The 23290-nt window shown below is 41.0% G+C and overlaps 1 protein-coding gene across 1 annotated transcript in view; it reads left to right on the top strand.

Moving 5' to 3' along the window:
• GUCY1A2 (guanylate cyclase 1 soluble subunit alpha 2) overlaps nucleotides 1-23290 on the top strand; it is a 318287-nt gene that overhangs the window by 276557 nt on the left and 18440 nt on the right. The window contains exon 7 of the mRNA XM_075546543.1: nucleotides 3685-3839. Coding sequence (XP_075402658.1) covers nucleotides 3685-3839 — 155 coding nt within the window. The remainder of the gene's footprint in view (nucleotides 1-3684; nucleotides 3840-23290) is intronic.

The following is a 23290-nucleotide window of genomic DNA, read 5'->3' as shown; positions in this document are numbered from 1 at the left end:
TTAGGCCAGATCAGGTGGTCAGAAAGGAAACAGAAACCAAAGAGCTATCCTATTACAGAATGCTTTGCTACTTGTAAAGAAGGATGCTTTCCGCCAACAAGGAATGCCATTCAGCTTCCACCACTCCCCCACCCTGGTAGCATAATGGTTTGGTTATACTTTGAGCTGCTAACTGCCAAGTCAGCAGTTTGACACCAGCAGCCGGCCCATGGGAGAAAGATGAGGCTTTCTACTCCCTTAAAGCATTGTTCTCAGAAACTCACAGAGGCAGTTTGACCCTGTCCTACAGGGTCATTAGGAGTCAGACTTGACTCAATGGCAGTGGGCTTGACTTTTTCATGTTTCTGCTGTCTGATCACAAATACCCTAAACATTTTTGCTAGTTTTCTTTCTTTAAGAAAAACAGATCTCACTTGCTAGAGTAAGAAGAACTGGATTTACACTCCCACCAAGAACTGCTAAAAATATAGACAAAATATATAAATGAACAGTTTCCATGACACTGAGCATCAGGCAATGGAAGACAGCCATCTTTGGTGTTTGAGAGGGAACAAATGACATGCGCCCTAGGATCGCCTGAGTATACTGCCTTGAGATACTCTCCAGGCTGCAGGGCAGAGAGGAAAGGGGACACCCAGCAAACTCCTGAGAGTCTGGGGAGACCAGGGTGACTGGCCCTTAGGATAGGCATACAGTAGAGACATTTCAGGTTGGTTCTAGACCACTGCTATAAAGTGACTATCACAAGAAAGCAAGGGGCACACACTGTGTTGTGTCCCAGGGCACATCCAAGTTGTGTTTATACTGTCACATGTGCAACAGTGCTGTGGAAAATTGGGAGAATGACCAAAATGTGGCACAGGGAGCACAGACAGTGGGAAACCAGCGGCGATAGGCTTGCTGCACACACTCAAGGTTGCCTCAAACCTTCAATTTGTAGAAAATGCATCATCTATGAAGCACAGTAAGTCAAAGCACAATAAAACAAGGTGACTTGTGCTAACTGTAACTATCACACGTATGTGAGAACCCTACCCAAATCCAAGAGGGAAAGACACAGTCATGCAAAAGGAGTCAAGGGGAAAGTTCATGGTGCTCACATCGGCTTGGGGCAAAATGTCTTTTCCCAAGAGGCTGACTAGGAAACCACTGAGCTCATGGCCACTGAGTAGGCAGGGCAGGAAAAAAAACCCAGGGAAATATTACCAGCAACATTTTTTTAAACTGAATGAAAACAATTAAACCCTCAACAAGATGGATTAGCAGTTTCTTCAACAATGGGTTCAAACATAGGAACAATGGTGCGGATGACACAGGGACGGGCAGTGCTTTTTTTCTGTTGTCCATCCGGTCCCCATGAGTCTGCATCGACTCAATGGCACATAAGAGCAACAGCAGATCTGAGATGCCCGAGCACAAGAAACGTGAAGAAGCGCCACCAAAAATCATACCCACATGGCTCAATGCCACCAAAAATCATGCCCACATGGCTCAAAAGGAGTGATAAAAAAAAACAAGCCAAAGGATATCTTATCCACAAAGGAATAAAGCAGGGCAGCAGATTTCTCATCTCCTTCGAAAGACATTCAAGGAAGTAGATGGTGGGGCATCATCATTACAGGACTGAAATACTGAAAGAAAAGAAAGGGAGGGAGGGAGAGAAGCGTAGAATTCTATACTCAGTGAAACTATGGTTCAATAGGAAGGTAAAATAAAGTCTTCCAAACATGTAAAAGCAGAAAGTTCTGTCACCAGTGAACCTAGATCACATATAATCTTAACAAAGTTCATCAAGTGAAAGAAAACGCCACCAGATGAAACCTACATCGACATAAAGGCATGAAGACCGCTGTAACTGATAACGTCATGACCTTTCCTTTGGTCTTTTGCTGCTCCCTGTCGTCCCACATCCCATACATTGGAACATGAAGGTGCTCCCAACCAAGCTTTACTTGCTCTCACAGGGATGCCTGTCCAGGTTGGAAGGTGGAACACAATGCAAAGGGCCTGCGTCTTCAGTTACTAAGGCGAACAGAGCTGCCTGACCATCGAGGACTGTCTAACTGGGAAATGCCCCTGAGAGACAAATCATTCAGGGTCTTATAGCCGCTGCAGATTGAAGTTTACCTTAATTAGTACAGTACTTTTGTCTTATACAGAAATATCTTTAATTCACTTGGAATTTTTTTTCCATAAGAAGACAAAGTTGATCGAGAGCATTCTATGAAAAGGCATCTTTTTCTCATCAGTCTTCCATGCTAACCCCGTCACTATTAAGTACTTAAATCCATGGGAGCTTTTGTGGACCATCTGTTCGTTGCCATTACTCTGTTTCTCTATCTTTACAGCGATATGTTGGTATCCACTCTTTACGATATAGTTCTACTAACATTATGTCTGGTACTGTAAACACTCCAAATGTTTTCTCCTCTCATAAATTTATCTTGGCTTGTCCAGGCAGATTGAGTTTCCAAACAAATATTTGAATCAGCATTTTAAAAGTAAATGAAAAGTCGGTTCGGGATTACAGCTAGAACACCTTAGTTTGAAACTCAGGAGGTGATATGTGCCGATGCCTCTCATCCTACGACAAGGAATGGTCTTAGAATGCCTTTTTCAAGCAGGCTAGTGAAAACTTCCTGGTGGTCCTCTAGGGACTGGACCTTTCCCATCTTTCTAGGACCAAAGCGAGCACCTCCCCCAGCATCCTCCCCACCCCCCATTTGTTTTGTTTAGTTTTTGCTGCATGCCATTGATTCTGTTCCCACTCCTAATACTCCTAGATGATAGAATGGAGCTGCTCTAGCCAATTTCCTAGGCTCTAGCCTGTACAGAAATGGTTTGTATTTTCTGCCTTACGTGTAGTGGGTACAAACATTTGGTTAAAAGCCGAGGACTTAAATTACTGGGTCACCAGAACCCCTTTGATGTGTTTGTGTGGCTATAGAATGTATTACTATGTTCTATACCCACAGTACCTTCATTCCTATGTTCACATTCAAATACATATCAACTGTGCATTCAGGACTCCTTCAAATCATGAAGCAGATTAAACTTTGTTAGGTTCTCAGAGAGTAAATATACAACACTTAATTTACCCTTCAGAGACTAACTCAAGGATAAAGTTCTGTACCTCCATTTTAAGATTGTGTTAGGGAACTCAGGCAATGTATTTAACATCCCTCACTTACTACTAAAGGCCTACTTTGCTCCAGGCATTAGTGCTACAAATCCAGCCATAAGGAAACAGATGCAGAGCCTTCTCTTGTAGGAAAAACCAATAGTTAAATAAAACAAACAGACACATACACACAGATTTATAATTGTGTTTAATGTTATGAAGGGGAATATCGCTTATATAAGAATAACTAGAGGGGCCTAATATATTTTCCACGTATCAGGGCATATTATAATATACAAATGAAACCCAACTTTACTTTTAATATAAACAAATTTACATAGCAAATTGAGTATAGATCTTTTTCTCTGTAATAATCCTTGCATTCATTTCCTCCACTTCATTTATGTTCACTGACAAGCATAATGGCCAGAAATTTCGGATTCCTGAAAAATGACCAAGACTCCAACCCTGCCTGAGAGTAGTGCACGGTGCAATGTTTACACGTTCATGAAAATACCAAATGAAAAGCTAATGTACCCTTTCCCCTTTTCCTTCTGTTGTAGATGAGGATAGGCATTCACTCGGGCTCCGTGCTGGCAGGAGTTGTTGGGGTGAGAATGCCCCGCTATTGCCTCTTTGGAAATAATGTCACTCTGGCCAGCAAATTTGAATCTGGAAGTCACCCTCGGCGCATCAACGTCAGCCCAACCACGCACCAGTAAGTGCTCTCTGACTTTCTTCTGCATCTTGCTCCTCTTTCTCTAAGACATTATGAGTAGATTGCCCCGTCTGAAAGATAGCAATTGTGCAACTTTCATGTGTACCCCGAGAGAGTGTGCGGAAAATCGGACTTGAGTGAGAGGTAAATGCAGGTTTGTCTTGTCCCGCAGTCTTTGTCCTCCTGAGACCTACCTGTTCAAGACTTAGGAGAGGAAATGCTAAGGATCTGCTGTAGGCAACACCGTTTGCTGTCTACTCCGTGTTGACTCGTGTGACCTCACGGAGAGTTTCCAAGGCTGCGCATCTTTCCAAGAGTAGATGGCCTCAAATTTTCCCCACAGGGATCTGCATTACACTAGACATGCCAATATTTTTCAATGTTCCTTATTATGTATAAACACTCAAAGAATGGGAAGGAAGGTGATTTATCCCTGTTTTTATTCTTTAGAATTATAAAACAAAACACACAAAAACTCTCTAAAGGTAATTATGAACTGAGAACAGTAAAACTTCAAAGTCTGCTTAAAAGGTCGTATTTTGGAGCTATGAATTTTTATCATCTTCCCTAATCAATATACCGTGCCTGGTGGATGCCATCTCCCCTACTAGATAATAAGTTTCATCTGGACAGGGCTCATATCTGTTTCACTCATTGGTGTACTCTCAGAATTTATAATGAATGAAACATCCTACAAATATTTTTTTGCATTAATGGATAAGTACATGGAAAAAGGGAACCTTACAGGACAAATGTTTGACCTTGGCTTCAAACTGGGCAACAGTATGCAAGCTGTTTAATCAGTGCCATGTCTTCGATCACTTAGAAACCTACTTGAAAAAGCGCAGCTGAAAGAGCACCCATTGATATTTTTCAATGACCTTGTTACAAAACAAAACCAAAAAACCTCCTAAACATGAAATGTGAATACAAAGATGACAAACATTGTTTGTATAACAAATAAAATAGGAATATTTGGAAGTGTCTGATACCATATCTATATAGAGGGGAAGGGAAGTTTTATGGATGAAAGATAAGCACTTTTGTATTCCTATGGAACAGATGAAGAAATAGAAATAAAATTACAACTGTAATGCCAGGTGAAAAATGAGTTCCTGCTAGCTCATAAACACTGTGAGCACCTTGTTCTACCCATTTTCTTAACAAAACTGCTCTTTTAGCTTTCAAGAGGCCTTATCGATTTGGGGAGCTTGATAGACAATTGGTCTTTCATAGATCTGTCTTGTTTGTGTGAAAGTTTGCCATTTGGAGAGTGTTCATAAATTTCTTCCCATTTTCCTATAGCTCCCCTGACCATACTGCAGATGATCTGACCAAAGTTGCCACACTAAGCTGATCTGAATGCCCCTCTAGATCGGTGATTCCAGCTTATTATTATTACTATTATTATTATCTATGGAGTGGAGTTCTCAGTTTAAAGAAAGGTTTTGGAGACCAGCTCCCTTCACTTACCATGAAGACCAACATTACCATGGTTACATTTCTCCCCGCTGTGGTGCTAATTTTTCAACTTAACGTAAAGCTATTTCTAAGTGGAGACTCCATCTTAAGAATGAGGTGTAAACAAGGGGCCAGCTGTGAGAACTCTGTGGGTGGAGGTTGTTGCTAAGGGCTTCCCAGTCCATTCTGACTCATAGCCTCCTCTCACCGAGAGTAGAGCTAACCCGTTGAATTCCCTCAACCTTAATCTTTATGGGAACCAATCACCAGATCGTCCCCCCCCCCCTGATCTTTTCAGAGTTGGTCCTGCGAAGTCGCTGGTGCGTTCTAACTGCTGACCTGCCATCAGGGCCATCACAGCTGTAGTTAGCCCTGTTACATGTGGGCAATCCAAGAAGCCACCACAGGTCACACACCATGTGTACACCTTGGTGTTGTAAAGAGACAATTAAGTAGTAGCAGAAATTATTTGGTAACTATCTGTTAAAGGCTTAATATCTCGTTTAGCTAAAGAATACCTACAACACAAGCACAAAAAGACAAATGATTTTTTAAACAACCATTTCTACAAAGAGAAAATACAAATACTTACTAGCACATGAAAGATATTCGACATGCGTTGAAATCCCAACTTTAGAGTAGGTACATGTATACCCTGTAGATGGCATAGAACTGCTCCATAGAGCTTCCAGAGTGCATGGAGCACACGGCTGCATCTTCCTTCCTGGAGTAGCTGAGGGTTTTGAAATGCCTACCTTTCAATTGCCAGCTGAGGACATCACAGCTCTGCCACTAGTTTTCCTTAATTACCCATTAAAACCAAACAAAAATCAAACCCACCATTGTGCAGTTCATGCCAACTCACAGAGATTCTATATAGACTTCTGTGACTCTTAATTCTTCAAGGGAGCAGGCAGCCTCAGGTTTGGGCGTGTTTTTCCCCTGAAAACCAGCTACTGGATTCCAACAGTTGACCTGTAGCTAGCAGTAGTTCAATGCACAACCCACTGTGCCGCCAGGATGCCTTACCTGCCACCAGCCAGAAAATCCAAATGCACTGCCATCTGGTGGAGTCTGAGTCAGACACCCTCGAAAGGGTTTCTGGGGCTATAAATCTTTATGAGAGCAGATAGCCTCATCTTTCACCCTTTGAGTGGCTGGTGGGTTTGAACGGCTGACCTTTTGGTTCGTGAGCAAAGGCTTACCAGACAGTGCCACCAGAGCTCCTTTCAGCTAGAAGTGCGGAGATGCAAGTCAAAACCACAATGAGATAAGCCTGCAGACTCAAAAGTATCAACTATAATTGGCAGCACAGAAAATAGCAGGTGTTGGTGAGGACGTGGAGAAATTGGAACATTCATCCACTGTGTAAAATGGTGTGACGGCTATGGAAAGCAATCCCTCAGAAAGTTTAAGCATATGACTCCTAAATATATGCTCAAAGAATTGAAAGTAGGGGCTCAAACAGATAACTGTACACAAATGTCCATTAAAGCGTTTTTCATCAAAACCAGTAGGTGGGCTAACTCAAGTGTTCAACAGATGAGTACATTTAAAAATGGGTATATCCCTGCCATCGAATATTATTCACCCATTAAGACAAATGAGGTTCTGAATCACGCAATGGTGTGGATGAAACTTGAAAATATGCTGAATATAATAAGTCCAATAAAAATAAATATTGTATCATCCCACTTACATGAAAGTCTTAGAATTGGTCCGTGTATAGAGACCAACATCTATTAGTGTTACCGTGCCTTGAAGCAAGCCTTGGTAGCACAATGGCTAAAGACCAGGGCTACTAACAAAAAGGTCCATGGTTCAAACCCACCAGCAACTCCACGGGAGAAAGAGGTGGCAGTCTGCTTCCATAAATAGTTATGACTTTGGAAATGAAGCATTTCTACTCTGTTCTATAGGGTGTCTGTTATAAGTAGGAATCAGCATCACGGTAGAGGGTTTTCTTATTACCATGGAGAGAGGGAAAGGTGGCATGGGGAGTTATTGCTGAAGGGATACTGAGTTTCTGTTTAGGTTGGTTAGTAACTTGGATACTGATCATTATGCTATATTTAAAGTGGCAGACTCGCTGCTTTACATACACACACAACACACGTACTCCACAATAGGAAAAATTAAGTCATTTAAAAAAGTATCGTGGCTCTTGGTAAATCTCAAGACACTTCAATTCAGGTATTCGTACACTGTGGCTAGATTTCCAGATAGTGGCTCTGTTTCTAATTAGCTTCTACTGGTTTCTGATGCCTAAGTTTTTATAGTTCAGCCAGGTGTACTTCTCTGAACTGTAGAGGTGATTTATGAACCCACGATTGTGATGTGTATTTCTCTATTCCCATGGCGTCTGAGGTAGTTAGTTTATTGTGCCAACCTGGCCAATAAGCACATGTGGGAGTTAATTGAAGGGCGGAGAGATTAATAGCTCAGTGAGCCTCGCCTTTCGAGTTCTTGGGTCTCTTGTTTCTGATGGTTGGACCAGGGTGCAGCTGCCTTAGCCAGTTCCCTGCTTCAGCTGGCAAGGCTCATTTCCTGCAAGACATCCCTGAGGGAAAACCGCATCAACCTACCCTGATGCAGGCCTGGGTGCTGGAGCACCCGTGTGGAGACCCCTGCCAGCGCTGAGATGCTTACACATTCACCGATACAGCTTTCCTCCTGCAGTCGGCATCATTGCGTCTCTTTTGTGAGATGGAGGAGGGCTTTGTGAATTTGTGTTGAACATATGGGTTAATGTTGGACTGTGGGCTTGGGCAGCACTGGGTTGGGATGTTTTCTTGATGTGCACTTACCCTTTATATAAAACTCTCTCTTATACATGAGTTTCTGTGGATTTGTTTCTCTAAAGCACCCAGACTAATACAATGTCTAAAGAGAAATACCAAGACTGACTTCTAGGACTTTCTTTCTAAGGAGGCAAAATTGTGCTTTCATAGAACAAATAGGAATTTGGAAAATAAAATTAATCATGAAGCTCATGAGAACTTGAAAAATCCAGTTTTCTTTCCTGAGGAAATTCTTGTCTATTGTCCAGGATTGCCTGATGCTCTTTAAAACATCAAAGGATTTTATCCAATTTATTTTATTATGAGGATAGAAAACCCTCATCTTAATCACAGTTGTTTTCATTTTAGAGTGTTATTTCTAGTATTTGTCCCCTGTACCAACAAAACACTTTTCAAATTACTAGAGTCACAAAATGTGCAATTTCACACTTTTTTGATGTTTTATCATAATCTGTTTTTGCCCTACTCTATAACTTTGTAAATGCTCACCTTTCCTGTTTGCATAATGCTGCTTCCATTGATGTGCCATGATTAATCATGTGAAAGAGTGGAAACTGTAGCTCCTTCCAAATTGATTTCAATAATGAACCCATCATATTTTATCTAGACTCGATGATTATCACAAACTTTTAGATAGTAGATTATTGGATATTATGTTACTCAAATAATATTGTGAATAGATCCTTTTCTACTTATGATATTGAAATAATTTATTAAAAATAACTTCTGAATATACTTTTAAATGCAGAAAATTAAAAACAAATAATATAGTGATTCTGACCGAACCACTGGATAAATTATTACATATGCTTTAATAGTACATAAAACATTTTCTTTGGAATGCTCTCTCTTCCATTGGGATAAGCTCTTTCTTCCAATCATAGTAAGTTTTGTGTATTTTAAAGTCCAATATTTTATACATTAAATCTCTACGTATATATCCATAAACAGTGAATTTAATTTGAATAGTGTTTTACTCTATGAACATTTATCTCATTTGAACTTTTAAAGAAACTTCATAATGTTAGAATCTATTTATGCTGAAACATATAGCTCTATTGCATCATTTTAATTGCAATACAACATTAAAATGTTTGAATATATCATATTTTAATTTGTATTCATTTAGTTTCTCTACTTATGAATATAACTAGTGGTTTCTCATTTTAATTATTACAAAGAATATTCCTATGAACATCATATACCCGTTACTATCTAGGTTGAATTACTTTATACTTCATATGTTATAAATAATTGAGCTTCCCATAAATCCCTGGCATTGGTATAATCAGTTGTTATTTACTCTAAAATTCACTGTGGAAATAAGGCGTGCAGTAGTCAGGCATCCTTTAAAATAAAACAGTGCCCTAACTTGTCTATGATGCTCTCTACCTTTCAAAACAGCGCCCTAACTTGTCTGTGATGCTCTCTTCCTTTCAAAACAGTGCCCTAACTTGTCTGTGTTGCTCTCTTCCTTTCTACTCTTAAGCGTGACTCCTCCTGTTGCAGGCGTTCATGCTCAGAGGTCTTCCCTGCTTCTAGGAGAGTCCTTTGTGTCCCAGCACGAGCCCCATAGCTTCCGAGGGTGTACTCGGTACAGAGGCGGATTGCCTAGCTTGTCTCCTTTGCAGCTGCTGGCAGGTTCCAAGGACCGACTATTCAGTCAGCAGTGAGTTGAGCCAAGGAGGCTTCATAAATGGCTGAATAACCTCTGATGTATCAACACTTGCTAAGCAGGAGATCAGCTTTTCAAGCGCACTAGCGTCTCCATTGAAGAAAGGCAACCTGTCTGTTGCTATAAGGTACTCAGCCAGGAAATCATTAGAGGCAGTTCTACCCTCTCTTACAGGGTCACTATGAGTCGGGATCAATTGATGGCAGTGAATTTGGTTTGGTGACTTTTTTATAGAAGCAGTCAGTCCAATGAGAGTTTGTACAATCGAGCAGAAGAGGATAGTGGTTCAGTGCGCAAACCTCTAAATCAGAGTACTTGAGTTAGAATACAGTGTGTCAAATTGAGCTTCTTAATTTCTTTGTCTAAAATCTCCTAATACTTATAAATAGTAGTCCTGGTGCCATAGTGACTTAAGCATTGAGCCACTAACTGCAAGATCCTTGGTTCAAGCGTACCAGCTGCTCTGGGGAGAACAATGAGGCTGTTTGCTCCTGTAACGATTTACAGCCTTGGAAGCCCCGGGGAGCAATTCTGCCCTGTCCGAGAGTTGGTAAGAGTCAGAATCCACTCAGGAGATTTTTTAATACCTGGGTATAGTAGACATTCGTTTAGTAGCCAGTGCCTCACCCTGTTCTTTTTTTTTTTCTGTGTGTGGTTTTAAGAAAGTGTAATCTACTCAGCCATATTAATCACGGTGTGCTAGGTGAATTGAAGACCTTTTCTAGCAATCCCCCCAAAAGAATGAATTTGGTTCTTTTTTTTAACTCATTTTATTGGGGGCTCATACAATTCTTATCACAATCCATATATACATCCATTGTGTCAAGAACATCTGTACATTTGTTGCCACCATCATTCTCAAAGCATTTGCCCTCTACTTGAGCCCTTAATATCTGCTGCTCATTTTCCCCCTCCCTCCCCACGCCCCCCTACCTCGTGAACCCTTCATCATTCATATATTATCATTATTTTGTCATATATTACACTGTCTGACGTCTCGCCCTGCCCTCTTCTCTGCTGTCCCTCCCCCAGGGAGGAGGCAATACGTAGATTTCCTGTAATCAGTTCCCCCTTTCTACCCCACATTCTCTCCACCCTCCAGGCATCGCCACTCTCATCACTGGTTCTGGAGGAGTCATCTGTCCTGGATTCCCTGTGTTTCCAGTTGCTATATGTGCTTATGTACATCCTCTGGTCTAGCCAGATTTGCAAGGTAGTATTGGGATCATGATAGTGGGGGGGAGGGAGTATTTAAGAACTAGAGGAAAGTTATATGTTTCATTGTTGCTACCCTGCACCCTGCCTGGTTCTAGTAATCAGCTTCATCTCACAAACTATTTTCAGCAAAGAAATCTCACAGACAGTTATCTAATCTCCTGAGTGAATCCCCAAGTTTAATTGCACGTGACTACTAACCTATAACTTGTTGATTCAGCTCATTCCGGTGATCTCATTCAGGAAAGCCCTGGTGGTCTGTTTCTGTAAATATATCACCACCCGAAGCCTCTGGAACAAGTTCTCCCTGTAACACGTGGCTCCCCATGAGTTGGAATCAGCTCGACAGCAATGGGTTTGGATCTTTTCAATTTTCACAGTTATTTCAATTAATTAAATATTTAAAAGCTTTATGACCTGAAACATTATACATTTCTGAAGGCTTGAATACTTGATTAATGATTTTTAAACTCATGGAAATTGAAATTTCGATTAATGGATTTCATTTCAGTGACCTAGAAAAATATTACACTTAGGAATAGCTTCATGTTTATTTGGTGTTAATCATGCAGTTTTATTTGCATCTGCAATTTCAGCTGAGTAGTGGTCTATAAAGTAAATATCCTTCCTCCCTTCTTGCATCCACCAAACTATTCATATTATTTTGACTTTGAGACATCTAACAGACTAGGAGTTTTCATAGCAGCACATAGTTTTCTACCTGATAAAATCAATTATTTTACCTTAAAAGCATACATTTATTGTTTTACAGGTCCAGGGGAGATCTGACCTGGGTTTCATTGGCTTGACATGAAGGTGTCAGACAGGGTCTGTTTCCTTAGAACTGGACGGAATAGCCCATTGCCTGGCCTTTCCCAGCTTCTAGAAGCATCCTGCGCTCCTTGCCTTATGACTCACTACTTCATCTTCAAAGTTAGAAACATGTCATCTTTCTAACTCTACTTCTGTCATGATACCTCCTTGTCGAGTTCCCTTTTCGCATCTCCATGTTCTCTTTTTGATTACGCCAAGCCATGTGTATGACGCAAGATAATTTCCCTATCTTAAGGCGATCTGGTTAGTAATCTTAAATACACCCTTAACCACCATTCCTCTTTGCCTTGTAACTTGATATAGTCTCAGATTCTAGGGACTGGAATGTGGACATCTTTCATAGCTATTATTGTGACTGCAAAGAAGTATAAAAACGATAATAAAATGTACCTAGATATATGGCTCCAATCCTCCTCACATCTTTAAGAATTCATTATTTTTGTGAACATATCAATAATGTAAGCAAAGTCCAGGTAAGAAAAGGACTTTCGCAAGATGAGAGCTCTGACTTCTAAAGAATTTTTAGTGTGAAGTAAAATATAGATTCCTGGAGACAGAACCCTGTTATAAGATTGAATTCCAGTTTATAGTGAAGATGCAGCAGAATCCATTGCTTGAGGAGGAGATTAAACAGCAGTGAATCTTTTAATTTTATAAGATGACTGTGGTGCCCCTCGTCCCTTGACGTCACATTCTGTGACTTCTCGTATAACCACCCCCAGTACAACTTTTTCTTTCATTGAGAAGTTGTCTCCAACTTAATTCACAAGGATTTTAGGGTGCCAGGGAGAGACCTGGTAGCATAGTGGGTTAAGCATTGGACTTCCATATGCAAAGTCAGCAGTTCAAACCCACCAACCTCTTTGCAGGAGAAAAAGATGGCATCCTGCACCTCTAAAGATTTAGACCCTCAAAAACCCCAAGGGGCAGTTCTACTCTGTCCCATAGGGTCACCCTGAATTGATCGGAGAATGCATGAACTCAATAGCCATGTGTTGGGGTTTTTTGTTTTGAAAATACAAGTTTGAGGAGGCCTGGTGGTGAGTTGGTTCAGCATTCATCAGAGAAATGAGGGGTAGGCACCTTGAATCCATCAGCCTTTCCACTAGGAAAGGCCTGGGAAGTTTGCTTCCACACAGATTTACCCCTCAGGAGTCCTGTGAGGACAGTCCTAACCTACAGCGTTGCCTTGATTCCAATCCCCTTAACTGGCGCTAGGTGGTTGTTGTTCTGTTAATACGAGCGTAATGTCCACGCTGAGTGTTACAGTCACCAGGCTCAGTTTTAATCCAAAAGGTGGGAAGTTTGAGTTCACCCAGAGAAAAGGGCTGCCAATGATTAGATTGCTGTCTTAGGAAATTCTAACCTAAGAATTGAAACAAAAACCAACTGCCTGCTATGGAGTAGATTCCCACTCATAGTGAACATGCAGGATGGAGCAGAACCGCCTCTGTGGATTTTTGAGCCCACCCCGGTAACGGGGCAAAAAGCCTAGTCTTTCTCTGGTGGGTTTGAACAACTGACCTTGGGTTAGCAGACCAATGTGTACCCACTACACAGGGAGAAGGAGAAGGGAATCTGCTCTTGGCTCAGATATTACGTGCTGTCTATTTTTAGGATCTGTGTTTCTTCATCTGTGGAGTAAGAGTGATGACCTAGGTGACCTCTGACCCCTCCTTCAGCTCTAAAACCCACTCCCATCAAGTTGACTATGACTCACGGCCACATCTCCCGGGAGCAGAATCTTCCATCTTCTTGCCACTGAGCAGCTGCTGGGTTTGGAGCAGCAGCCTGTCCGTGCAGAGTCCACGGGCCACCAAGGAGACTACCTGATAGGACTAACCCACACCGGTCCTCTCTGACTCATCGCGCCCCATGTCAGGCTTCTCAGACTGCAAGTCTTTATGGCAGTGGACAGCCTCATCTTTCTCCCCCCGTGATAGGAATAGCAGGCATTCAATGGACTATATGTTCTCTCTGAGCAATTTATTCAGTTACCTCCTTTAATCCTTCCGCAAAGACTATGTGTTGCTATTAGACTTTGCTATTATTTCTGTTTTTAAGAGAAGAAATGGTGACTTTAAAAGATTAAGTAAGACAGCACGAGCATACAGCTAATCATTTGGGGGAGTCAGAATGCAAATGCATAGTTTCCTAATCACAGGCCCTCAACTCTCATCCATTGCCAAAAATTAGTTGAAAACTATTTAAATTAAGCTGTAGGAAACTCTAACGTTTGTGTATGGTTCACCTTGATGGAAGAATTTCTTCGTCCAAGAATGACCAGGAAAGCAGGGGGGAGCAAGCAAACTCAGCCAAGGGGAGGCCCTTCCTTTCCAGCCTCAGTCAATTTGAATCCCCCCTAACTCTGCACTCTTGCTAGCCTCCAGTGCTAAGCATGCTCAGGGTGGAAGGAGAACATGTGTTTTCTAAAAATCATGCTCAGTCGCATTTGTGTCACGGTTTTGTGGTGGAGTTCAGCTGGTTTGCACCAGTTTGATTCTGAGTTTTTTACTGAGTTTGGTGAACCAGTTGTTAAAATGGTACTTGTAAAGTCAAGGTTCTCTAAAGTGGGCAGCTAGATGGCCACCCAATGTGAAAGTCACAGTTTACATTCCTTACTCCTCTTTAGCGTTCATCTGTGCAACAGTCTATTCTAAGTGCCCATAGTAATGTTCTTTACACACATGGCTATGAAAAATTAGACAAACCTATGCCTGTAATCTTTATCTGTTTAATACAACTCATTATACTTTGGATGAAATATGACATTTTATTCCCTTGTGTTTGTTACTTCAGTAAGCACACAAAGAACATAAAGAGAAAAAGTGCCAAACAACCAGAGTGACATGCTGCTGCCATTCATTCCAGCTCTGTGTCACACCCCAAATTCCCATGAGACATTCTGAGTTAATTATGCAAGTCCAGAAACTGTTCACAGAGCTCCAAATGTGGCCAGGACAACTGCTGTAAGCTCAGCAGAGGGGGAAAAGGGTTTCTTAAAGATGGACATGTTACGCTCAGCGCTGAAAAGAACCTGTTTCTAACCTGTCCGTCCCGAGGCTGAGTAGTCTTATGGGCCTACCTCTGAAGCAATGGGATCCTACTCCTGCAGTGAAAGACGGGTGAGGATAAATCGCACAGACGATGTGGCTCAGATAAAAGCAAAGAAATACTGCAAGTGAACATGCCTATCAAGAAGCAAGATGGAATTACCTTCAATAACCATCTAATTGCTTTTGGCAGGTATTATTTAATATTTTTATTAACTTTTAAACTCTCATAACAGAATCTAGTTTTGTATGCGTCTTTTATTATTCTTATTTAAGTATTAGCTGTATTAGTAATAAACTACCTTTCGGTACATCATACATGAAATGGCCATTGGCCATTGGGGCATCTACGGTGACGTCATAGGTTAAGAGTTGGGTTGCTAACCACAAGGTCAGCAGTTTGAAACCACCAGCAGCTCCATTGGAGAAAGAGGAGATTTTCTGTTCCCATAAAGATTTATAGTCCTGAAAACCCAAAGGGACGAGTCTATGCTTTTCCAATTACAGACAACATTAAAATCACCCCTTTAAATGTGCCAATAAAAATCACAGCTAGTAAAACTGAATAAGATATTTTGCTCTTTTAGATATTCTAATTTTGCTGTTTTTTCTTTTGTCTTTCTGCATCAAATCATTTTATCCTATAAATGTAATTCTATGAATTGTGAGTCATAAGCTTTCTTACTTAAACAATTAAAATAAAACTGATGCATGCTTTTGAAGACTATTCCACCTCAATCAACCAATAATCTTATCAACATTTTTGTCTTCATAATAGTGAAGTGTCTGAGAATCAGAATGTATGATTGCCGTTATTTTTATAGTAAAAATGGTATAAATGTACCCATTATCTTAATCCTATAGGCTAACTGCTTTACTGGCTGGAAAACTAGTGAGCTAGTATCTAGTTAAGTACTGGGTAGTAAAGGGCTCAAGCAGAAAGAAAATGTTTTGAAAATGATGAAGGCAACATATGTACAAATGTGTTTGATACAGTTGATGTATGGATTGTGATAAGAGCTGTCAGAACCCCATTAAAATGATTTGTTAATTTAAAAATTACTGGGTAATAATAATTACTATTTTAGTATTTCATTGTTAATGGAATGAAAATTTGGGGTTAGCTATCCAGATATCCCTTTTCCATATGGTCATGTTTATTGGTATATGATTAGGCTATTTTATTAGCTCCAAGATTGGGTATAGTTTTCCTTTTAAACGTTTTATATTCAGGTTTAATATCTTAATCAAGCAGCTTTTCCTTTTCTTTTTATTTTCTGTATGATGCACATTGTTCTTTAAGGGAAATAACACAAATTGTATATTGTATGTGTATTTCATTATTCAAAAAACTTTAAAATTCACTGCCATAGAGTTGATCCCAACTCATAACCCCCTACAGACAGAGTAGATCTGGCTTTGTGGATTTCTGGGAACTGGAACCCTAGCTGGTTAATAAGGCCTCTAGTGTTGAACTGCTGACCTTGTGGATAGCAGCCCAACACGTAACCCACTACACCAACAGGCCTCCTTTTTATTATTACTGCATTCAGTTGTAAATATATTTGTTTCAGATACATATTTGAAAATGGGTTGAAAAGAACCTACATCCCAATAAAGCATCGATCTTATGTAGTTATGATATAAATACATTTAATATTTAACTAAAACAGTGAATTTGGAGAAGCCATTCTTAAAGTAGAGAATTAAAGACAGTTGAATTGGGCCATCCTCTTTTGACAGACTCTGACCACTCTGAAGTCTATGCTCAAGAATTCTTTCCATGGCTCTGATGAAGGTGCCAAGATTCTTGGGAATTAACCTCCCTTTACTAAATCCAAGTTATGCTATAAATAGTTTTATAATGCTTACCAGCACTTTCCTCCACTCTGGAGCTATTACTTGGGGAATATTTTTGATTTGTTTTAAATTTAAATTGGGTCATATCGCAGTATATGACCCTCTGTAATCTAACTAGCATATACCTTCTCAAGCTTCGTGAAAAGGTAGAAATGTTAATAATCTTTTAAACACATTAGATGAACTTTCTCCCCAACAAGGAATTGAGAGCCAGAGACTGTAAATGATTTTTACCAAGGTCATTCGTTAATTTGCTGCTATCCCACTTCTTTTTACTTTGGGGGTCAGGGAGTCAGAAGATGCTGTTGTAGGTTGTCGGGTTCATTGTGACTCCTGTCCACCCGACAGAACAGGTAGCATGTCCTGGGCTGTCATCTTAGTGAGAGCAGAGCATCACAACTCTCCTCCAAGGACAGGCTGGGAAGTTGGAGCCACCAGCGCTTCTGCTCTCAGCTGAGCCTTTTCAGCATGCACAGCTGGGCTTCTTTGGGGTGGCGTGCGGGCTCCTCAGAAAACCAGAGGTGGAGCGCACAGGGTCACCTGACAGCTCTCTCTCCTGCGCTATTCCTGTGGACTAGCCGCTTTCTCACTGCAGCAATGCATACTTCTTTAAAAGTACCACGTTAGGGGAATTTGCGAGAATATTTGTTGTCCAATATTTTAAAATGGTAACCAGACGAGAAAGGTTGAACTTAAAACAAAAAAGAAGTTGGGAGCAGGGAGTGTGTCCCTCGCTTCCCATATATTCTCGCAGCCTGATTTGCCTTCTTGAGACTGGACTTTACCACAACTGTGGTCTTACAATAGGGGAGGATTCAGACAGTTCCTGGAAAATCCCATTATCTTTCATTCCATTTTCCACACACTTTGTAAACTCCCCTCAGAGCCTGGCCTAACCCTTCTCCTGATTGGTCCAGAAACAAAGTAGAGAGCATAAAATCCCACTGCCGTCCAGGTGCCCTCTACGCATAGCGACCTTCAGAGACGGAGAAGAACTCCCCCAGAGGGTGTAACTCTTCATCAGGCATACCTTTCTCCCTGGAAGCAGCTCCTGGATTAGAACCTCAAACCTTGCAGACAGTACCCCAAAGCTTAGCTCACAGTGCCACCAGGACTCTTTCATAAAGAGCATAGCATTTAAAAAGTTTTCTTTTTCACTAAGATTAACTAAGAACTGTTCGTTTCTTAAAAATACATTGACCTGTTTTCTTCTTCCAGCCCCGTCCCTTGTCTCTTATCCAGATAGAACAGTTGATGTTGGATTTGTTTTTAAGAAAGAATTTCAGTTAGAGATAGGATAAAAATGTGAGCTAATTTACAAGTGCTGATCGCAATGATCTTCATGAATCTGCCATCTCCCTCTCACTCTCTTGTGGCTTCTGGCTGTTGACATCTACAACTTTGGAGTGAGTGTTTACTGGAAATGGAGCTTTTAAACTGCAAAAGGTCAAAACTGACGTGTCCAGAGAAGCTGGTGGGGTTGGATCATTTTCAGCTCTTCGGCATTTGAAAACTGGAGAGTTCTAGGAGCAGTCAGTGCCGCGCATGCTCCATGGGTATGTGGTCAGGAGAGACCAGTCCCTGGAGAAGGACACCATACTTGGTAAAGTGGAGGGGCAGCGACAGAGCGGAAGGCCCTCCAGAAGACAGATGGACGAGGTGGCTGCAACAATGGGCTCAGGCAGAGATACAATTGTGAGGATGGTGCTAGCAAAGGCGGCAAGGTTTCCCAGTGCTTACATAGGCTCAGAGGACACTTAAAGACAACAACATATTGCCCTGAGATAGGAAATCCAGGCTGCCATAGACGCTCTCCAGGAAGCACTGTGCACGTCACTGGGGTATCCAGTCAGCCCCGTTCACCACCAGGACTTACCTCAGGGTAGGTTGCAGATGGAAAGGAACCCAGGTGTCAAAGAAAGGCCACCGAGGCTCTGTTGAATAATCTTCAGGGAACACACAAAGAAGCTATCCCTTTTGGAGAATTTATCCATTCCCCTACAACTTGAGAACCCATCAGTTGACAATAGATTAGCATTGCCTTAAATCGGCAATGTAAAGTATTTGTAAATTTCAAAATAGATGAAAATTTGGTAGCATTACTTCTCTGTTCATTTCATAATGAACTAGCCGCTTCGGTTCCTTCTTTAGACAGAAAGCTTTTCTCCGGAGAGGGAGTCACTGCGGTTCCGGGGATTTCAAGCTGTCTAGCCGGCTTAATAACCGGGGCTTCACGGGCCTGCCTGCACACGGCATCCAATCCTGGTGCAGCAAAGCACAAAGCAGAAAACAAAGAGCCAAGTTCCTCCTTTCTTCCACTCAGGTGGGAAGCAGAAGGTGCATAGGAAGAACTCAGGCATCAGGAATGAGTGAACACTTAGAAAACACAAGGAGTGTCTATCTTCCTTATGTCCATTGCTAAGGATGCTCACTGTGAGATGCCACCATAAGAGAACTCAAATGCCTGCCTTAGCAAAAAGATAATTTGGGTGAGTGATTAGCAACATGTGAGATAGTCACTTCTAATTTAACATAGCAGTTTGGCACCAAATTGGTCATCTCTGAAAAAAAAAACAACCTAGAAATGAAATGAAACACAATGCCACCGAGTTAGTGCTGACTGTACATGACCCTGAGTGACTTTCTGAGACTGTCACTACTTACAGGAAGGGAAAGCCCAGTCTTTCTCCCGAGGACCTGCTGGTGGTTTCAAACTGCTGACCATTTGGATCGCCGCTCAATGCATAACCACTACACCACCAGGGCAGCAAAGGTCTACGAGAGCTAAAACTTTCATTCAATAGACACGTCCAGGGAATGGAAGAGGTCTCAACATGGTGGGAGTGCAAGGTGACATCAGTGTTCCTCAGTAGTATTTTCTCTGAAGAAAAGAGAAAACTGAGGTTCCAAAAGAAGGTTCAAATAAGAAAGCAAGGCGTTGCTCTGAATGCCAGCTCCATCTCAGAGAGTGAGAACGACAGCACTCAGGAGTCCCTGCTGCAGTCACGCTAGTGTTGAACGTTAGAAGTTGAAAATTGAATTGCTGTACGTGTAGTCCCGGGATTACGGGGCTAGATTTGGAATCCTTCTTATGGGCCATTTACTTGACACTCAAGAACCTGGAGGACGAGCACTGGAATTCGATTCCGGAAAGCGTCACTTCTCATGGAATTCATGGCCCATTGGCAAAGGTAGATGAAATCTGCCTCACCCCTGTCATTCAAGTCTTGGGAAAGTGCGCCTAATTAGAGCAGTGGTTCTCAACTTTCCTCCTGCCGCGACCCTTTCATACACATCCTCATGTGGTGGTGGCCCCCCAACCCTAAAATTATTTTTGTTGCTACTTCATCACTGTAATTTTGCTACTGTCATGAATCATAATGTAATATCTGATATGCAGGATGTAGTCTCATTGTTACAATTGAACATCTTTAAAGCATAGTGATTAATCACAAAACAATATATAATTATATATTATGAAATATTTGTTTCTAATTACAAATAAATTAAATTTTGTCTTATAGCATGTGTAACAGTCTTCATGCCAGGTACTCGTATGTGGTTGTATCTGCATGTAGGCGGACCCACCTGGAGACGGATAGAGGAGTCATATCTCGGTTCCTAAGATCTTCAGAAATATGTGTTTTTGGATGATCATAGATGACCCCTGTGAAAGTGTCGTTTGACCCCCAAAAGGGGTCACAGATTGAGAACCGCAGAATTAGAGGAATTTAACAATCTCCTAGAACCAAACTTTCAAGGGCATCTGGGAAATATGGTTTCTAGCCATGTACTAAGAATGAAGGGAAGACTGTTTGGGGGAGAGGGGAGGAGACATCTAATGCTAAATAATTTCTCTTTGTTTGTTTGTTCCTCCTGAGGTAATCAATTGACTCTAGACTCAAACAGGTAATCCTCAGATCACTGCCATCTCATCCTTCAGACGCATAGGGCGCTATAGGACACAGTAGATCTGCCCCATTTGGGGTTTCTGAGACTGTAAATCTATGGGTGCAGAAAACTTTGGCTCTTTCACAGAGCGGCTGGTGGATTCTAACTGCTGACCTTGTGCAACCGAAAATAAAAAGTGAAAATATAATAAATTTTTTAAAACAGAGTCAATACAGAAACCAAAATAGAATCCCATAAAAAGGTAGGCCAGGTTCTAATATATTAAAGATAGCAAATTCTTAAAATAAGAAAACAGAACAATAAAACAGAATGATCTGATAATAACAACGAGTTCTTGGAAAGTGAAAGCATGTCATCTAAAGTTTTAAACTTCGAAATATAAGGTTTGATGAAATCTTTTAAAGTAGAAATTTTTAAAAATCAGAGAAAAGAAAATTGCAGATTTTATTCACAAGATCCAGTATCTGGCTAAGAAGAATTTCAGAAAAAGGGAACTTATAGAATAAAGCATAGGAAATTATTAAAGAAATGTCAATAAACATTTTTACCAGAACTTAAAAACCTATCACAAGGTTGTGTTTAGTGATTGTTCTTTTGAATTTAAAAAAAAAAGTGCACTGATGAAGATCATTGTTAATTTTCACAACATCAGGAATCAAAAGATGATAGCTGGGGAAGGTGTTGGGAACAGATGGATAAAATGGATAAAAATTCACATCCACTGGATTAGTAAACAGAAGAACATCTAACTTTGTAAAATCTAAATACTGGGGAGAAAATCTTTCCAAACAAGAATTCAGTGTCGAATGAAACCCTCAGTGTAGTTGAGAGGAGCGTGCATGACACACTCGGACACCAGTCTTCAAAGCTCTCTGTTCTTCCTGACTCTAAGCTCTTAAAGGGGCGCCATTGTTTCAGTCCATCTGGCATTGCCTTGAAGGCTCCTTGATGGCCAGTCACGTGGTCCTTAGTAGAGAAGCACGCGGTTACTTCAGGTAGGCCCCTTGTCAGAGCGGCCTTCACTTTCAGCTCTGTACATTACAGACTAACGAAATACAAAAAAAGTAATTTTAAACCTTGAAAGATAATTTCAAGCATGGAGACATAAGGGGCTTTGGGAAGCAGATGGCTACTCTTAGAGACTGCATCTGAATCTGTTTTATCTCAGCAAAGTTAGCTCTGTTCGTGGAGTGAACTCAACTTATATGGGAAATAAAATTATATATGGAAGGACATTTTCATTAAAAACTACAAATGCCCTTTCCATCTCCCCCTCCCCTCTCCTATTCTCTGCACCCTGACTTCTACCCACCCCTGCCCCCTAAAATATTTCTTCCTCTGCTCAGTACTATTATGAACAAGGACAGAAAAGCTTTGATCCAGAAGATAGCTTACAGAAGGCACTTAATATCTACCTGTGAACTAACTACCTGCTGAACTCACTGACTGAAAGAGTCTAGGTGTAAGAATGAAGTCTGCCTCAAGAACTGCATGATTTATCACCTCCCTAACCACGCATTCTTCTTTTTACTGGCATATATTTCACATCGCACACAACTGAACATTTATTCATATTAAGAAGAGATGCAATCACCATTACATTCAACTTCAAAATTTTCTTCTTTCTAATCCTCATTGTTGTTAGCTCCCCATTTCACCCACAACCTTCCCTGTAATGCCCCTAGGTAGTTATTAAACCAGTTACTGTCTATGTAGATTTACGTATCCTGGGTTTTATATACAGAAAATCATATAAAACACAAACAAGCGAATAAAATTACCCAACAATAATGATAACCAAAGCAGAAAGCTTTCAGTCAATAAGAAGGTAGATAATACTAAAAACAGAAACAACTTTAAAATACATCAAATGGGAAATTAAATGATAATAGGTGACATTTTAACCTCACTAGATCTGCCGTAATTGACTTTACAGTGCTCTCTGTCAGATCCCTGGACTGTGGTTATAGGGGATTCGTTGGAAACTTAATCCATGTGTGGACACAACAAAAGGATCTTTGACTTTCATTTTGGCCCATAGCCTTCTGAAAACCAGGTGTTCAGAATTTAAAGTAATCTGTTACCTACAGACTTGGATTTTACTATTTATCACGCAGGCTGGTGTGCTTCTTCCATGTGGACTGCGTTGATGCTTCCCTAAGTCCACATTCTTGAATCTGTATGAGAAACTCCAAAAACAAATCGTCATAAAGAGCTCCACACTTGGAAATCAAAGGAACATACAGAACCGGAGAAAGGGTATAGCAGCATGAAAGACCAAATTCCAAGGTCAACTTCAAGCTGGACATAATATACATCGATGGAAATGTGCTTAGGCTGTGAGGTTGCCAGGGACCATTAAATTGCTTCCGACTCATAACAGCCCTATGCACAACAGAAACAACCCCTCCTTCCCCTGGACCATTCTAACAATACTTGCTATGTTTGAGCCCATTGCTGCAGCCGCTGGGCCAGTGCATCTTGGGGAGGGGCTACCTCTTCTTCCTCCAACCCCTTATTTTAACAACTAGAGCAGTGATTCTCAACCTTCCTAAGGCGTGACCCTTAAATACAGCTCCTCCTGTGGTGGTGATCCCCCCCAATCATACAATTATTTTTGTTGCTATTTCATAACTGTAA

Source organism: Tenrec ecaudatus, chromosome 4, assembly GCF_050624435.1.
Source record: "Tenrec ecaudatus isolate mTenEca1 chromosome 4, mTenEca1.hap1, whole genome shotgun sequence".
Lineage (NCBI taxonomy): Eukaryota > Metazoa > Chordata > Mammalia > Afrosoricida > Tenrecidae > Tenrec > Tenrec ecaudatus.
Note: the sequence above shows the minus strand (reverse complement) of the source record. Positions and strands in the feature narration are given on the sequence as shown.